Genomic DNA, 19,527 nt, shown 5'->3' with positions numbered 1-19,527 from the left:
AGCACTTACCTATTAAGCCAGTGCCCAATCCTCATCTTTTTCTTTCTGACAAATTACACGATGGGATTACAATCTGATAAGAGAAAGTAGGGTTGTCCAAAGGGGTTGAGACATGTTCTGCTACAGGGACTTTCTGATGAGAATCCTAGAAACTGAAGGCTTTCACTGAGAAGGGGAAAAGGCCTTGGACAAATGTCAACAGTGCTGGAATCCTTGATTCCAGCTAAGACTTTCAACCAGGGCTCCAATTCTTCCCAGAATCCCATTACCTTCCCACTCTAGTTAAAGGAGTGGGAGTAGTTGGATTCATTGGGGGTTTGTTTTAAGTAGGTAGAAAAGTCTCTTCCACTTCCCTCTTCTACTTCTCTACCTACTTAAAACAACCCCCAATGAACCCAACTACTCCCACTCCTTTAACTAGAGTGGGAAGGTAATGGGATTCTAAGAAGAATTGGTAAGGAAGAAAACAAAGACTTCTAAAAAGCATTAAGAAGGGCCAAGTCCACAGAGAGATGCTCACTCTTCCGTCCCTCTCCTAGGCTTAGACCTTTGTCTAAAGAAGCAGAAAGCCATTCTAAGTTCCTAGCATGGTGGGGAAAACGTCCTCTGCAGACAAAAGCTGCCTGTTCCAATGTTTTTGAAAAGGAAAATGTCCCCTTTCTGTTCATAACACAAGCACATCATAGTAAGCTTGCTTAGAGTCATAATTTAATTCTAAATTGAATAAAATGTAGGCTATGTTAAATAAGAAACACAAGATTCAAGCAAGCAAATTCACTAACCTAAAAAGCAATTTAAATTTTTGAATTAGATTTTGTGTGTGTGTATGTCTGTTTCTGTGTGTGTGTGTGTGTGTGTGTGTGTGTGTGTGTGTGTGTGTGTAAATAGCATGCTATGGCACTCATGTGCAGATCAAAAGACAGCTTTCAGGAGTCTGTTCTCTTCTTTCTCTGAGAAGGACCTGCGGGCTACACGAAGGTTGTAGGTACAATTTTCGGCAGGAAGTGCCATCCCACTGGGCCAAAGCCAATTTTAAATGCTTTCCTCAAAGCAACTTCTGGCGTCTTTTGTGAACCAAGTGGCAACTACAACTTACGTTTCCATTCACCATGGAATCAGAAGCTCTCCAGTACTTCATGCTGTGACAATCCTGTCTCATCAAGGATGTTAAATAGGATTTCGATGTTGACAGAAGAGCAGGGGCTTGTCATCAGACCTGGAACTGACTCTTTCAAGGACTTGTTACCTAGCCAACCAATCTGAGCTTTCTTGGCTGTTACACATGAGGACACCTCTTCAGGTTATGACTGAAGTAAGTGGCAAGTAACACGTACAAGGTGTGCGCCACACACAACTCCTCGGTGAAAACACAGACTTTGATCTAGCATAGGCTTGGATGCAATATACTGCTCACCATGGATGAGTCAATGACGATGGGCTTGTAGTTTGGTTCTTCTGACCATAAACCAACTACTACAAATTCCCCATTTGAAGATTAAACTCTTTCTACAAAACAATGCTAAATTTTAAAAATGGTACTTGAATAGAAACCTATAATGTAGATGTATCTACATATAAACAGAGAATGTTCCACAAACTATTAAGTTAAAAAATGTCAGGCATGTATCTGGGCTCACACATAAAATCCCAGTGCTTGAGAGGCTGAGGCACAAAGCTTTGGTCCATATTTAAAAATACACATGAGTGCACACAAACACATTCATATACATACAGTTAGGCATACGTATAGGGAAAAAATTATTGCTTTCATTTTCTTCATTATCTTTCCATATTTCTCTCATTCCATCATAAATGTGTTTGGGAAGGGAGTTTCCCATGAATTTGTTTCTTCTAATGAACTAACTCAATGTCATAACCTGTGCTTTAGCTCAGTTGGCAAAACACTTGCCATGTAAGCACGAGATCTGAATTTGACTCAGCACATACTTGTTTTGTTTTTTGAGACAGAGTCTCTCTGTATAGCCTTGGCTGTCCTGGCACTTGTTCTGTAGACCTGTCTGACCTCGAACTCAAAGAGATCCACCTGCCTCTGCCTCCTAAGTGCTGGGATTATAGGTGTGTGACACCACCACCCTGATTTCCTGGCATGAACATTTTTTAAAAGCACATCAACACACACACCTGTAATCCCTACAGCAGTGACGTGGAGATAGAAGAGATCCCTGAGCCATGCAGCCAGCTAGTCTAGCCTGACTGCTGAGCTCCAGGTTCAGTGAGATCTTACCTTAAAAACTGAGGTGGAAAAATGACTGAGGAAGACATCCAACATTGACCTTTACCCTCTAGACTCACACACAGTGAAGTTGTAACTGTGCTCGAACAATAATGTTGTTGATAACTCAAACTTATTCAGACACCATTATATACACAAGAACTGTAAATTCTACATAAAGGCCTAGGTTTTTATTTGCAATGCTTCACAAAGTGCTTTCACAATGCAATGAGGAAGGGTCCCTCTCCCAGCTTTGAAAGGAGCAATCTAATGCCGAGGGTCCAAGCCTCACCTGTCCAGGCCCAACAGCCTACAGTGAAATGAAGGGTGCCTACAAAGGCTTCTTCATTAACTACCCTGGCCGGATTCAGAGGAATCCCTAGGCCCAGAGATGAGCACTGACCGTTCCGAGGTATCACAGCCCAAACCTCAGAGACACTGAGTTTACAAAGTCTGGGCATTCTGAAGAAACGTTCGAGCATTTTCCCCAAGAAAATGTTCACCATCCTTCTGTCCTAAGCACTTGCTAAAGAAGTAAACGTCAGCTATGATTCATGGACGCCAGCCACACAGTGCAGCGGGATAAATGCTCTGTTGTTCTTTGAGGTCCTAAAAGATTGGACAGTTTGCCTGTCTGCTGAATTTAATTTGAAGAGCTACAAAAAGAAGCCTGGACAGTGACTCTGGGAAGCAACATAACTGAACTACACTAAGTGTGGCATCCACACCTGGCCTGCCTGAGAGCTACCCAACCTAGCCGATTTCAATGCCCCAGCCAGGAATAAACCTGGAAAGAGCCTCTTGGAAATGTCTATAAATTCATCAGAAATGAAAAGCAATTAAAATTTGAGGCATGGGCCAGATGTGGTGGCATATACCTTTAATTCTAGCATTTAGGAGGCAGAAGCAAGAGGATCTTCATGAGTTTGAGGCCAGCCCGGTCTACAAAGTGATTCGAGGACAATCAGGACTATTGCACAGAGAAACCCTGTCTCAAAAAAACCAATAATAATAATAATAATAATAATAATAATGATAATGATAATAATAATTGAGGCATGTGTGGGAGCCCCAAGATCTACACCTACTGCTAAGCCTCATCTCTGATCAATAAATACATAAGTATCTCTGAGCATTCTGGTTAAAGAGATGATAGCAAAATATAGAATCTTTAAATAAAATATTACTATAGTCAACACCGGAGTATGATGGGTGTTCAGCATTTGCCAATCTTACACACACACAATAAAAATAAGAAAAATAAAAACCCTCACAAAATTTGGTTTGGGGATTTTCAATGAGTGAGCACAAGGACAGGCGTGGTGATAGCTAGCTGTAATCCTGAGCACTTGGGACCCTGAAGCAGGAGAATTTCTGAAAGTTCAGGACTATATAGTAAGTTTTTTGGCCAGTCTGGGCTACAGAGTAAGAACTTGTATAAAAATAAAACAAACCACAATAAAACAACAAAAATAAAAGCATAAAAAAATAACTCCCCACACTGGACTATTCAAGAAAAAAAAAAAAATACCATATAGACCACCAACCAGTCCCACTAGGAAATGTCATTAAAAACACCACTCTTAACAAACCCTGTACAGCCCCTGCGCCCCCACCAGCAAGAACATGTGACCTGTCGCCTAAGAAAAGTTACATTTATTTGCTTTGAAGCCACATTTTTAAAGTAGTTTATTTCAGACGCTAAGATCAACGAAATAATAAACATACTTTATAAACAAGAAAAAGGAAGAAACTGGGAGTATGAACAGGAGAGAGCATTTGTGTAGTGTGCTCATCACAAATAGAAGGAAAGGAAGACCCATTTGTCTAGCTTGTAATTTGGAAAGCTTGTGCTTAACAAAATGTCCTGAAAATATAAAGCAACAAGACCAAACTTCACACTTGCACCTTAACCCAACCCCATAGACTTGACTCCTGTCGATATGACCCTATACAAACACCCACACACCCACACACACACACTTAGAGAGAGAGAGAGAGAGAGGTGAAAACTGAGTCCCAGTCCCCAAGCCCCTCAGCCAGTCTTCTAGCACACTGACCTGGGAACTCCTTTCCAGGGTTCTGGTTAAAACACCCGGTGACAATTCTTCCTCAGGCCGGGGAGAGTTGTTCTCCGAAGACTCCGGTCTGGCTGAGCCCCCCAGCCCAAAGCTCCTCCTGAAGGAGCACCTCTTCTTCACGGACAGCAATGTCACCTGTGGGTTACTCAGAGTTGCCAGGAGAGATCGCTCCCGAGGCTGTTGCACCTTGCCCTGAGCTTTCTCCACAGGCAGGTCCATCGTCACTCCTTCCCTTCCCACTAACGAAGTTCAGCTTCACCACACTTCTGGTGCTCTGAGGAAAATGCTTTCAAAGGGTCTTGCTCATTAGCAGGGACAGGCAGCCTTCCCAGCTGGACAAACTGCAGGCACGGAGAGGCAGTCTTCAGTCTGCAGCCAGCCTGGGGCCGCTGTGGACCTATTTGCTTTGTTTATCTCCACCCAACCTAACCGGCACAGGTATGGGGTACTGCAGGCCCCAGCACAATCCACAGTCCTGAACAGCAAGCAGTGCATCCAGGAACTCAGCACCTAATCATCTCCCAAGGCCAGGCACAGCTTCCTTCTGGCCACCTGTCCTCCTAGAAACCTGGCGAGAGATGAAAATGATGGGCCAGGCACTTCCTTGTAGTGCCAAGCTGCAAGGGTTTTCCTGGAATAATTTCAGTGGCCTCTCCCAGAGCTCCAGCACTGGCACAGGGCAGCCTACTGGGTAAGAGAAGTTTTTCCCGAACAACATGATTTGCATTCCCAAACAAGTGTTAGAAAGCTCCATGTTTTCTGCAGCTTTGTTTTCCCTTGACTTCAGTAAGAACTGACTGCAAAAACTCAGCCTAACAAGGCTCATCCGCCCTTTATATTGGCACAATTGGCAAGAACTAATCCACAATTCAGGCTTCTCAGGCTACCTGCTTTTCCACCTGAGGATTAACAGACAGAGACACACGAGATTGTGGAAATCCAGGCAGATTTCCATCCCCCACCTGAGCCATTCAGAGTCTGAAAGGAAGGTTTCTTCAAGCTCCATGAGCGGAACATACATGCAGACTCTGATCCTGGCAACGCCTCCTGTTGGCTTGTGGAAGACACAGTGCAGAATGAACTGAACCAGTGAGCAGAGCAGCCATGTCTGCATTACTCCTCACAGCTCAGTGTGCTGCCTTCAGGTCATGAGAATGTGCATTTAGAACGCATGACCTTCTGGGTCCATACAATGACACCTTCTCTCTACCTGACAATGACCTCAGAGCTGCTTAGCATGCTCCATCCTGGGTTCCAGCTCCAGGATTGTAACCCACCCACCAACCAGCCCACCCATAAAGCTACCCACCAACAAACCCACCAACCAGCTCACCAGCAAACCTACCCACCAACCAGCCTACCCAGCAACCCTCCCAAGAACCCATCCACCCACCAACCAACTCACCCACCAAACAAGAAGCCTCTTGTTTTTTGTTTGTTTGTTTGTTTTGTTTTGTTTTGTTTTGAGGGAAAGCATACCCACCAGTGGTCCACTTGACCGAAGGCATTCACTGTTCTTTTCCTCCCTAAGAATCTGACATTGCTATAACTTGTGAAGCATGTTCAGTCAACTCCTCCAAAACGTCTATGCATTTTATTTTATCTTCCCAAGGAGGAGACGAGGACAAAGGGAACCTCCTTCAATTTTCAAGAAACATTGACCAAGCTAGAGCCTAACAATGGAAAGATAACTGCAACACTAAGGGCTTGGGCTCCCAAGCCTTCCAGCCAGAGCCCAACACTGCCACAGCTAAGACTGCTCAGAGCCTGCTTAGCTAGCAGAATGTCAGGTTCCTGCAGTCTTGCTGAACCTTGCATTTCCTTGAGGAAACACAGGTGGATAACTGAGGCTTATCTCTTTAATCCATTAGACTATTACAAAATTGTAGACATTTAGGTAAAAATGTTCCCCAGGGGTATCAGGTCTTTTAAAATATAAATTATTAAATAGTTAACTTTTCCCTGGTGATATAAAATCTTTACAAATACAAATGCTTCGGCATTGTGACTGGGAATGTATACTTGAATTCAACCTGACTTGACTGTAGCCATCCTGAGTCATAACCATTATGGTTCTACCCTGACTGGTTTCCCAAAAATAGTTTCCTTCATGTCACAAGTAGTAAAAAAATTATAATAGTATGGAACTCCATGATCAGACCCTGGCCTGGGAATGTGCCTGACATCCTTCATACTAGCTTGAGATCAATCAGATAAATGGATGAAATCACTTCGGATGGTACTGTGTGTTTGCAGGAAGGCAGGGGTAAGGATCACACCTGGAGAGTGAAACATGCTAAGAGGGTGTTGTACCTGGGGCTCTGAGCCTCCTGACCCAGGCTGTTGGAGTACCCTGGTTTTGTTGCCACTCACGAGCTTCCTTTTGTAAAACTCAATTCACTGCTCTCCATACCAACCCATGTGTTTGCCCTTCAGTCTCATGGTACCTCCTGACTGATTCTCATCTTTGAGGGCCAGATCTTTCAAAAAGGTGGCTGAAGTATGTTGGGATTTATGTTCTAAATTCTTTTAAATAATTTTATTCTGTTAAATCATGAACTTCAGAAAATGTAAATGCTTTCTTGTCCCAGGTGTCTCCTAGATAATCACCCAGATCTAGAACACAACCAGAAAAGTGAGCTAGCTTCAGTCTGGGAAAGACAGAAAGCCTGGAGCTTGTCCTGAAGATGACAGTGCACCTTTCTGTTGCTGCTGTGGCATGCATGCGTGCCTGTGTGTTTGGGCTTTTGTTTTTGTTTTTTTTGCTTCAGTGGTATATTGAGGTAGATTCTGGCACCTCCTTCCCGCACAATGGGCAAGCGCACCTAGAAAAACTGTTAAGCAGAAGACTTACAAAACTGCAATATATTTGTGATATGGGAATGTAGTTCTATTAGGAGAGGAATGAAGACAGAGAAAGGGGGCACTGCAAAGCTTACACGCAAAAGCCACTTTCTTGAGCCAGAATCCAAATTCCTCTTTCATCTTCCCCTTACAGCTGACCTCAGTCCTCTCTCCCAATGCCATCTCCCAGACTACCCTGAAGCACCCTGCCTCTCTCCGAGCTGCCTATGGGAATACCAACAGCACTATAGTCAATACTAACTGCCCGTGTATCCAGCCCTTACTGGATACTCCAACCAGCAAGAACAGAACCTGCACTCGGAGAGACAGAAGAAACTCTTAATGAAGAGGCTGAGACCCAAGCACACACTCTGTAAATTTCTCACAACTTGTATGGGTCTGGTAACTGGGACCCATGCCCACCAAAAGGAATTCCCAGCAGGCACGTTTACTGGAACTAACATTTTTGTACCGCGATGTTCTGCAGCAGCAATCAAAGTGTACAAACATTTGTTAGTGTTATCGAACTTTAATGTGGCCAACCTGGGAAGAAAGACAAAGTGGTCCAATGCATCTTCCCAACACAGCCACATTACATGAGTCTCCTTTTTCTGATTTCCTCTTTTAATTGGCCTATTGAAAGGAGATGGCCAGACCTGCCTCGGGGCATAGGTTGTGATTCCCCTTCATTCCACAGCATCAGTAGTAATTAAGGCATACAAACTTTGGCAGGTAAAAGGATCTCTTCCTTAGCAAACAGGATCTGCAGTGACCTTTGCCAAGATAGCTGTGGTAATTATTCCCCCAAGCAGTGTTTATTTTTCTCAGCAAAAGGGGTAGGGGCTTTAACAAGCAGACAGAAATCAGCACACTTCGGTAAAACTTTAACTCCTTCATATCTACATAACCCTCTGGTTCCTAGGCAAAGATTTCTATTAAGCTATCATAACATAGTGTGATAATTTGGTTTTGTTAGGTGTACCTATAATATGTGTATGTTTGCATGCATGTATGTACGTTTGTATATAATTTTTTTTTTCTCATCATCTCCTGTTCATCATCATTCTTGGAGCCAAGTGCCCTTTGCCCACCAACTCTGCAAGCTGATAATCCACTCTTACGGCCACTGCCCAATAGGTGCTCAACTCTGAGAAATGACTAAGCTCTGGAACACAAGGATCTTCCATCTGTGCTAATGAGCAAATGTCAGATATTACATGAGCTTGCTTAAACATATTTAAATAAGGGGTTGAGCTGTGTGTATAAAGCACGGATGATGCTCTCTCACCTACCATTCTTTAGGGTTTTTCATTCTTTTTTTTTTTCTCTTTTTCTTTTTGACATGGTCTTACCAGCTGTCCTTAAACTTACCATTACAGACCAGGGGGGATTATAGGCATGCACCAACATGCTTAGAATTTCATTGGGCTTTTCTGTCCCCTTTACACAAACCAGAGGGCAAACTCCATTATTCTCTTATTCATTCCTTCTAGAACAGGTCTTTGAAGTGTCTTTTTGCACCCACGTATTTTGATTCCCATGTGTAAACTTTGCTGTTTCCTAAAACAAAATTCACACACACACACACACACAAATTGTATATACATATATGTGCCACCAGCCCCCACACACCTTGCTGTCCCAAACAACTGTTTTGCAAGCTGAGAAGCCTGGGCCCCAAAGGCAGATGGGCAGCTCATGTTTCCATGAGTCCCTAGGACAAAAGGGCCCTGTTTTGGGGGAGGGACATCTGGCGAAGAAAACACTTCAGTACTCAAAAAGATTACTAGCTCAACCCAGCAGAGCTTTCACTAGGAAGGGCCTCCAAGAAAGACCCTGGGGCGGAGCAGGCCAGCCCTCTAAGGCACAAGAAGAGTCTCAGATTCTGTGACAGGACAGGACAGGACAGAATCTGACCCTAAGCTGCATGCTGGACACAGAGGCCCAGCAAGTTTCCCACACTGGCACATTTCCCAAACAGCACATTCACCACAGCTAAGGGCCCACTGTTCATCTGTCCTTCATGCCAGAACACAGGCCAGTAAGACTGGAGGCCAAGTGTTAGGTGTACACTAACACAAGATCCCAAAACTCTAACTGATGCTCTCCTCTCTGCACTGTCCCAATCTTGCCAAATCTAGCCCAGGTCCCACATCCAGTGTCCCAGCCTAATCTGGCCACCTCTGCCTGCATCACAAGCAATTGTTAGGTTTCTCTTATGACCTGTCCTGCCAACTCCCAAGTTCATCCCATACCACACAAAACCTTCACCCAGCAGCAACTAACCCCATACTCCAGGATGGAACTAGTGCATACATTCTATCTGTCCACCTGGATTCATACCACCTAAGGCCTTTCCAACCTCTAGGCCCAACCCACTCGCACATGCTCTCTTCTGCCCCAATTTGTTCTGTCCATATCAGACACAGAACAAAACAAGTCCACATGCCCAGATCTCAAAGCAAAAGAATGCAAATAGTATGAAACATCAAGCCAGTATCTCCCATCCAAAATCCACCAGTCCTGTTTCAAAATGTTGCCCATGAGAATTAACTTTATGAGCCCCAAGGCACAGAATTTAGAAGAACAATCAGAAACCTCATCAAAGAATCCAAGGAGTTTAAATCAGACACAAAGAAACAACTCAATGAAAGATATTATGGAGAAAGAGCTTAAGGAGAAAAAAATACCTGAGTGATGATCAGCAAACCAAAAACAGCCTGCCACGGTGGTGCACCGCCATGGAGGTGACAGAGGCAGGCAGATCTCTTTGAGTCAGAGGCCAGCCTGTTCTACAGAGTTACAGGGCAGCCTGGTCTACATAATGAGTTCCAGGGGAGCCAGATCTCAATACTGAGATCTTGTCTCAAAACAAACAAACAACAAATAAGGAAAGAGAGAGAGAAAGAGGAAAACACAAACATAAGACTGATGGAAATGAGGAAGACAATCGAGGGCTTGAGAACAAAATTCAATGAAGACATAGAAATATTGAAGAACATGATGAAACTGAATAGCCCAACTAGAAAACTCAACATAATGCCTTACTACAAGTAGGATAGGTCAAGCAGAAGACAGAACATCAGGACTTGAAGATAAAATAGATGATCTAGACCAAATAAAAAAGGAATACAAATAAATAAATAAATGCTAAAAAAATAAAAAAGAAAAGAAGGGAAGATACATAAAGTGTAGAACACCATGAAAAAACCAAACCTTTGGATTACTAGGCATAGATGAGGGAAAAGAACCCCAAGTCAAAGGCATACACCAGATCAAGTAAATCATCACGACACATCACAGATAAACACTAGATATAAATAACAGTATTGAAAACTAGCAGAGAAAAAACACAAGTCTCCTATAAAGAAAAAAAACATCAAAATAACAGCTGATTTCTCAAAGGAAACTTTGAAAACCAGGAGTCTGGAGCAATGCATTCCAAATTCTAAAAGATCATGAAGGCCAGCCTAGACTAATAAACCCAGCAAAACTATTTGCCATAGTTGAAAGAGAAAGAAAAACTTTCTGTGATATAGACAATCTTAAAAAATTATATTTAAGAAACCAAACCTAAAGAAAACTTAGGATGCAATATTTTGGGCTGAAGAGAGACAGGAGCATAGCAGAGACTATGGGAAGAAATTCAACATCATAATATTATTAAAATGCAAAGTACCACTGAGAACACAAACAACTAACCAACAATAAGCTGTCCACTATGAACACATATATTTAAATAATAACTTTAAATATCAATGGCCTCAACTGTACAATCAAATGACATAGGCTGACTAAAGGAATTAAGAAACAAAATCCATCTTTCTTTGGCCTACAAGAAACACATCTTAGCTTTAAAGATAGGCACCACCTTCTTAAAGATTAGACAAAAAGACTAAAGAAATTCAGATTATAAAGGAATACTTTAAAAACTTGTACTCCACTGAATTGGAAAACATATAAGAAATGTATGAATTTCTAGATTCAGCCAAAGTTAAACCAAGAAGTCAACAACCTAAACATACAAATTGAAATTGTAGTAAAAGCCTAGAAAAAACAAAAGTCCAGAACAGATGAATTAATAAGAAGATTGTCAGAAGTAGAGGACCAGTGAGTTTGCTGGGAGACTGTGTCTCTCAGGAACATCAGAAGCAATGTGACTCAACGACGAGACTGCACAAACATGAGCTGAACAAGAACAACAACAGACATTCAAGTGGATGGAGAGTTTGGTGGAAGCACAGAGGTCTCACCCTTACACAGGCAACTAAGGAATGCTGACAGGAGTAATAGTCCTCCCCAGAGAAGAGCGCCCCAACTGACTGTCCAACACCAAATGGTCATCCCTGAGAACACATATACAAGTAACAGACAGACTGAGCAGAGTGCATTTATGTATTTAGGAATATATGTGTATATATATGTTATGTAACAACAAATAATGAAAAGAGGTTATGAATTTAAAGTGAGCAAGAAAGGGTATGACCAGAAGAGGACAAAACGAGAAACACTTTAGAATATCAAGCAAAAGGCAATGCTGCTATTTCACAGGTCACTGTGTGTCTGACCCTCGCTGGCCACTCTCTGCACCTGGATCTACCTACATAACTCCCCCTCTGCCCTCCAATGGCTGCACACCTTGAAGTGGGATATACTGCCCCCTCCAGGCCTGCCTATGGCTCAAGCCCCACCACTAACCTGAGAGGTCTCTGGTGCCACCTGGAGGCCCAACTATCTCCCAGCCCTCTCACTTCCCACCGCTGGTCTCTTCCTTGTTATCATGATTCTCTGCCCCATTTCTAGCCACAACCCCTCTTCCTGATATACTAAAATATGGAAACAACCCCCTCCCCCAAAAAAAGCACTTTTGGACTCCATCTGATGTCTTTTTTTCTCATGGCTGCCTTTTGCCACCTCAGTCAGCCACCAGGTAAGCCATATTTCTGGGATTTCTCCCATCCATTCCACTCTTGAGTCCTTCCCTAGAACCTTATAGGCCCCACAGTGCTAAAGTGCTGGGATGCCACCCCAGCCTTCTCGCATCTCCCAGGCCCCTCCCCCAGCTTACCCCATAAGCCTCTTCTTCAATTGTAGACATTCTCTGGCAATCTCATCCAATCGCGTGGAAATACCACCTTTCTTTAGTCTTATCAGGCTGTATTAGAAAGCACTCAGGCTGGTCTTTTATGAATGATGCGCCTCTCACAGTCTAGAGGTCAGGAGTCTACGATCGGGGTAAGCAGATCTGGGATCTGCTGGGCACTGCTCCCCACTTTGAAGAGGTGCACCCCAGTTGCATCCTCATATGGCAGAAGCGCTAAGGACTCACTCCTTCGAGCCTCTTTCTAAATTAATAGTTTCCTTTATTTTTTTGCAATGAGATATAATCTTATCATTTCCCCCTTCCCTTTTCCAGCCTCAGTTATAAGGACACCAGTCCCATTAGGTCAACCCTCTTGAGCTAATTGCTTCCAAAGATCTGACTCCAACGAAGGAATCTAGAAGACACAGGTTCATTCCCTGGGCCCACTTAACAGCCAACAACTCCTGAACTCCATGTTTAGGAACCCAAATGCTTTGTTACTATCTCCCTTGGATGTTTAATAACCACAACAAACTTAGCATTCGTAAAACTGAGTTCCCAATTCCCTCCACAGTCTTTCACTGGTGAAATTCCCTGCAGTCTTTCACTGGTGCATGAAATTCGTCCTAGCTATGATCCAGGATTCACTACTGATAAAGAGTCTCTCCTATCATATCCGGGAATAAATGTCCAGCAAATCCTGTCAGTTCAGCCTTCAAAAGACAACCAGTATCAAGCACTTAAAACAAACAAACAAACAAACAAAAAACTTATATGCATGACTGGTTTGCTTACATGTCTGTTTGTGTACCACTTGCACACTTGATCTCTTCAGTTGCCACATTAGGGTGCCAGATCTCCAGGAACTAGAGTTATGAATGGTTGTGGGTGCTACGCTGAGAACCAAGCCCAGTTCACTTGAAAAAGCAGCCAGTGCTCCTCAGCGGGGCCATACCTGCAGCCCTTCCCAGCAGTGTTTTTTTTAAATCTTCTAAAGAAGCCTTGGAAGGGTGCCTGTAATCCCAGCAGTCAGCCTGAGTTACATGGCAAGAGCTGGACCAGCAAAGGCAGCTAACCAGTCTCTCCATAAATGGTTGAACAGAAGAAAATTCCCAAGTGACTTCCGGCTTCTCAACACAAAAGTCAGAAGCCCTTTAAAAGGAAGTTATTAGTCCCCTGAGAGGATCCCAGGGTGTCCCCACACTCAAGGGCAGACCCTAAAGTCCTTCCAATGACCTGTAAGAAAGCAGAGTACACTTTCCCTTTTCTTAGAATCTCATTCTCCCAGACTAGTCCCTCTGTAAGGACTGTCCTCCTCTTCCTGTTTCTTAAATAAAGACCTAGAAGTACCTGCTTCCTTGTCTTAGAAACTCCTCCTACCAGCATCCCAAATGAAGCACCACATTCCGTCACCGTTTAGGAAACCTTCATGAACACATTACCTCAGAAGTCACTTCCTCAAAACAACTTCACTGAAATTTCAAACATTCTCAACTCCTTAGCAACCTTCCCTGCCAACATTCGCTACAGTGATATATATGTGTGTGTGTGTGTGTGTGTGTGTGTGTGTGTGTGTATTTTTTTTTCCTGACTTGCTTTTCAGTGGCCCATGCAAGAGGAACAACAAACAGCTTTAGAACTCATGGAATGCAGCCCAGTGGTTAGTACAGCTCCATGGGTGTGCCTGGAAGAGGCAGAGCCCTGGGGGACTATGTGTCCTGAGGGCTTCATGCTGTTGTTTTGCTCTGCTTGTTGTCCTTGAGATCCTCATAATGAGTGGCAATCTAAAGGGGCTTCCAGCCCCTCACTGGGCAGTATCATTGGCACTTAGAATAATAGTGATTGAATTTTTTCAACCATTGCTGCTAGAGAAGATAACGATTCAACCACCACCCTTAGAAAGAACTTAAAGATACAGATTGTCAGCAATGACCACCACCCTTAGAAAGAATTTGGAGAAGTTGATTGTTAGTAAAGTTAGGGTAAGATGATTTTGCTAGTGGCTTTAATATAGAAAATCATGGGGAACAATTTAAAGTTCAGAAAGGCACACTTTTGATAATTGAGCAAGGGTTTGTTTGTTTGTTTGTTTGTTTGTTTGTTTGTTTGTTTTTGAGGTCAGAGAACAAGAACAATGGCAGACCAACTAGTACTAGCTGATATAACTTTCTTGCCGGTGGTCAAGGTGATGACTAGTTTCCTGTACCCATTTTTGCCCTCAGCTTCCTGATATGATTTAGTAAAAAAATGTTAATGAGTAGATGTATACCCTGAGGATTTAAAGTAGAAATGACTGGCTATGTTTTATATAAAAGTTTAGATTTGTGGTTCTTTTAAGATTTTTTTATAAGATTACATTTTAAGAAACATAATAAGATAATTGATCCTTTCTTTGCAACTGCAAATTTATAGCTTGTCAGTAACTGGTTGAGAAAATTACCTTGCATGCTTACGCTTTGTTAATCTATAACAAGTTGCTTAGTTACAAATGTGTGTGGGTTCTTGGGAATAATTTGGTTTTTCACACATACTATATAAAACATTTGATCATGTGAGGGTATTGGGGAACAAGCTTTTCTAAGTACACTCATAATAATTGTTCACTTAAAGAAAAACAGAATGTAACCACATTGTGATTTTTGTATTGCTTGAAAGCCTGTCTCTGTCCCCACTTCCCACAGTGCTGCATTAACTAACAGGCAACCACTGCCATGCCCAGCTTTTTACATGATCCTCATGCTTGTCCATGTGCTCTTACCCATAAGCCATCTCCTCGAGCCCCAATATTCTCATTCTTAGGTCAGGTGAGGTACAGAGGCATAACCTATATTACATTTTATAACTGGATATAGATGCCTGTGTGTGTTTCTTTCATTCCCAATAAACTGACAAAATAATGAGAAAAATGTGAAGTGATCAAAGAATGACAACAAGGAAAGACAGAGGCCTCTTTCTATAAACAGAAAACAAGCACAATAGCTCAGGGAGGCCAGAAGGCAATGGAAAGACTTCAGAAGAAAAGCACAGGGAATGGCTGCATGGGCAGGGAGTGGTGGGAGGAGAGTAAGTCCTCAAGATTCTAGGCAGATTGAGAGGAGGGTCGAAGGTATTGGCAACGAGCAGGACCTTAAAAAGAAGGCGGATCTGCGCAATGGTTGCACAGAAAAAGGAGAAAAAGCAGGTTATACAGCATGACAACATGTAGGGGATGAGGCAGAAGAATTGTAAGTTTAAGGACAGCCTAACCTACATATGGGGACCTGGCCTTGAAGGGAAAAAGGGAAAGGGAAAAAAAAAGCAAGCTGTAGATCTAAATAAAAACTGGGGGTTTGGAGGAAGTATGTAAACCCAGGAAGAAAAGTTAAAGAAAGCACACCCAGTGATTCCAATTTCCTTAAAGAATGAGTACGATGAGAGGAGATTGAGCCAAGGGTCCCTTCTACAAAGGGTGACAGTCTGTAAGATCGTAGCCAGATGGATAAAGGACAAATCAAAGGCACAACTGAGATAAGAAAGGAACTGCTAGCAGAACCAGCTGCACAGTTGCCTGACTTCTGAAAGGGCAGATTTCACAATGTCTGCTTATTATTTGGCTAGGGGTGTAGCTCTGTGTACAAGCACAGGCCCTCAGTTCCATCTTGCCCTGGCTAATTTTTACATCAACTTGACACAGGCTAGAGTCACTCTGGAAGCGGAAACGTCAATTATGGCAAGCCTATGGGACATTTTCTTAATTAATGATTGATACGGTAGGCCCATCCCATAGAGAGTGGTGCCAGCCTTGGGCAGGTGGTCCTGGGTGAGAGAAGAAAGGAGGCTAAGCAGGCCATGATGAGCAAGCCAGTAAGCAGCACCCTCCACGGCCTGCTGATGGTCAGCAGGCCAACAGCCGCCTCACTGCATCGGCTCCGGCTTCCAGGTTCCTGTCTTGTTTTAGTTTCTGTCCTGACTTCCCTCAGTGACAGGCTATGAGGTGGGACTGTCATCTGAAATATACCCTTTCCTCCCCAAGTTTCTTTCGGTCATGGTGTTGTTTATCACAGCACTAGACACACCCCTAGCCACACACAAAAAAATAAAGCTCTTCTGCCTTGCTCTTCTGAGGCCACCTTTGCTCTGTTACTTTCTTCAACTTAGTTTTGAAAACAAAGAACAAGGGATTGGTGTGTAGCTAGTCCATATAAGGCCGGAGGACCACCCCAACATCACAATCAATCAACCAACCAATCAATCAATCAACCCTAACAGGCATTTTCAGAATTTCACCTGGCAACATTCTTTTCTCGTGTAAATTGTCACTTGACCAAGAATACTTCCTTGATACCTGTGCTGTGGCCAGCCTTCTGATTCAAACTGAAATGATTGTCAGTCAAGCATTTAAAAATCCATCCGTGGGGCTGCAGAGTTAAGAGCTCTGGTTGCTCTTCCGGGTTCGATTCCCAGCACCACAGGACAGCTCACAACTGTAACTACAGTTGCAGGGGATCTGACACCCTCTTCTGCACACCAGGCACTAACATGGGGCAGATATATGCACAGGTGAAAACACTCACAGACGTAAAAATAAAATAAGGCTGTTAAAAAAAATAAAAAAGGAAGCAATAAAAAGCCAGGATTTGTGGTGTACAACTATAATCTAGGAACTGAAGGATATCGCCTGCTGATTACTGCCCCACAGAGACCCCTGAAGAAAAACACAATGGGTGAAATAATGCTATCATTCATTCATTCTTGAACAACTGAAGGATGCCTTTACAAACCATAGAAAACAAGAAGCCCCGTGCGGCGACTCAAGCCTGTAATTCCAGCACTGGGTAGGAAGACTGTTGAAAGTTTTAGAGCAGCCTGGGCTACAGAGTAAATAGTGGGCCAGCCAGCTACATAACAAGATTCTCCATCCCAGGAAAAGAACTAAATTATTAACTGTGGTCCTCACTCCCTTCAATACAACCAAGACACTGAAGAGAGAACTACAAGCCATGTTGTTATTTGGACTTCCCTGCACTCTGGAGTAGGGGTTAAACAGCCAGTCCTGTACTGAAAAGCATACCAAGAAGGATATGTTTTAAATGTTTTAAGTCTGGTCCCCATGTTTAAGCATCTCAGAATTGCGAAGTTAAGACAAATTCATTAATTTAGTAACATCAGATGGGATGACCAAGTATAATGAAGTCGCAAAGACTGTGCTTTTTTGAGAAAGCTTTTCAAACCGACCAAGGACCAAATACTACTCATTTTCTCTTACTAACGATGTCCCTTGCGTAAGTTCTTTAACTTCTGACTCAGTTTCCCCACCAACAAGGCCTGGATGCCTTTTGCAGTTCTAACAGTGCCTGAAGTTAGCACAGATCCCGTGGGCAAGGGCTGGTCATGTAAGGGTTTCTAATTCTAGTTGGTGTTTCCGCACATCGATAGTGACTGGCTGCCAGTCACTGGCTGCACAACTTTGGGTTAGATAAAAAAATATGCTACAGCGGTTCACAGACATGCAGGGGAATTTTAATTCAGAACATGGCTGCTCTGGCAAGAGATCACACCCAAAGACCTTCTAAGTCTGTGTGATGTGGCTGGAATAAAGGCACACCTTTAAGCCAGGAGACAGAAACAAGCATCTCTCTGAGTTCAAGCCAGCCTGGTATAGAGCAAGTTTCAGGTAAAGAAAAGCTTAGGTCCAGGTGTGGTGGTACATGCCTATAATCCCAGCACTCAGGAGACAGAAGCATGCCAATCTCCGAGTTCTAAATTATTAACAGCCGCCTCACTGCATCAGCTCCGGCTTCCAGGTTCCTGTCTTGTTTTAGTTTCTGTCCTGACTTCCCTCAGTGACAGGCTGTGAGGTGGGACTATAATCTGAAATATACCCTTTCCTCCCCAAGTTTCTTCAATTCTGTTCAGGCTGTTCAGTTGAGACAGTGAGTTGAGGGGCAGTTTTACCAGGAGAGATTTATAGAGACAGGTTGGAGAGAGAACAAGCTAGGCACAGGTGAAGACAGAACCAGCCAGAGAATGAGAAGGAGCCAGAAGATTAGAACATATTGTCAAAGTTAGTACGAGGCCAAGCAGAGCAATTCAGTCAGAGACTAAGAAAAGCCAGATTGAATCTGTCAGGAGTTTTGAGCCAGACAGCTGAGGTGAACCAGCTAGCCAGAGTTCAGAAAGAGCTAGAGCAGTCAAGTCTCAGAAGCTGAAAGCATTCTAGGCCTAGATTAGATTTTACGGAGACCAGAAGCTTCCAGGATTAGGCCTAGGTTAGCAGACAGACAGTAAGCCTCTGAGAGGACAATTAAATCAGGTGAATAAAAATTACTTTTACAAGCGGGTCAAGGTGGCATACACCTTTGGTTCCAGCACTTGGGAGGCAGAGGCAGGTGGATCTTGAAAAACAAAAACAAAAGCCAAAGTTGCTTTTTCACAGGTATGCATTATCAAGGGCACAATGCAAGAAGAGCCAAGTGGAAGAGACATATAGAGCAAGGGGAAAGAAGTTCCCAGAGGGTCCATGCCTTCTGCAAACAGGACACCCACACACCAAGAATCTTCACAAGGTTTACTTCCTGGAAGCTCCCCAAAGTTACCACTTAGGGGTTTTATGGAGGTTCCACTGGTAGGCAGGGTTGATAAAAAGCATGAGTCATTTGTGACTGAAGGGTAATCCAGTCCCTTCACCTCCTCAGAAGCTGGGGGTGGGGCTGAAAGTTCTAACACCCAAACCAAAGGGCTGGTTTCCGTGGTGACCAGACCCAACTCCAAAGCCATCTAAAAGCACACCAAGGTCAGCCTCTTAACAGACCTCTGTGACTCTGAAAGGTTCTTCCTTGTTAACAGTAAAACAGGCTCCTCTCAGTCTCACCTGAGAAATCCCAAGAGTTTAGCTCTGGTCAGGAACCCAGGACAAAGATCAAATATGCATTTCCTATTATCAAGGCTGTGCCGCTTGGACACTGTCTGGCTTCAGCTCAGGGCACATCACTGGAATCTTCAACATTTGGATCTCGATTCCAAAAGAAGTCTTGTCTGATCATTCACTAAAGCAGGTCCCAAGGGGGACCCTGCTGGTGTCCTGGCAGGGAATTGAGCCCGAAAATAAATGAGAATGAAGACCTGGTTCAGATTGACTGTGTCAACCTGCAGCAGACTTCAGGGAGTCTAATGCCAGGCAGTTCATCGCCAGTGCATTTAAAACACAGTTTGGGAAAAGGTTTTCTGGCAACAATTTCAATCCAGGTGCACAATAAAGCTTAAGGTGTGACTACATAGAAACTTTTTTTGCAGAGTACATGTGACCA

At 43.4% G+C, this 19,527-nt stretch overlaps 1 protein-coding gene across 4 annotated transcripts in view; it reads right to left on the bottom strand.

Moving 5' to 3' along the window:
• The window catches only part of Atp7b (ATPase copper transporting beta), a 65,166-nt gene that overhangs the window by 42,945 nt on the left and 2,694 nt on the right, over positions 1 to 19,527 (bottom strand). Inside the window, exon 2 of one of the 4 annotated variants that reach the window (XM_055593383.1) lies at positions 4,294 to 4,882. The exons of the other annotated variants lie outside the window; for them this stretch is intronic. Within the exon in view, the coding sequence (XP_055449358.1) occupies positions 4,294 to 4,533 (240 nt within the window). The 5' untranslated portion in view covers positions 4,534 to 4,882. The remainder of the gene's footprint in view (positions 1 to 4,293; positions 4,883 to 19,527) is intronic. 4 annotated transcript variants of the gene reach the window in all.

Source organism: Psammomys obesus, unplaced genomic scaffold (genome assembly GCF_907164565.1).
Source record: "Psammomys obesus unplaced genomic scaffold, mPsaObe1.curated_primary_1811, whole genome shotgun sequence".
Lineage (NCBI taxonomy): Eukaryota > Metazoa > Chordata > Mammalia > Rodentia > Muridae > Psammomys > Psammomys obesus.
Note: the sequence above shows the minus strand (reverse complement) of the source record. Positions and strands in the feature narration are given on the sequence as shown.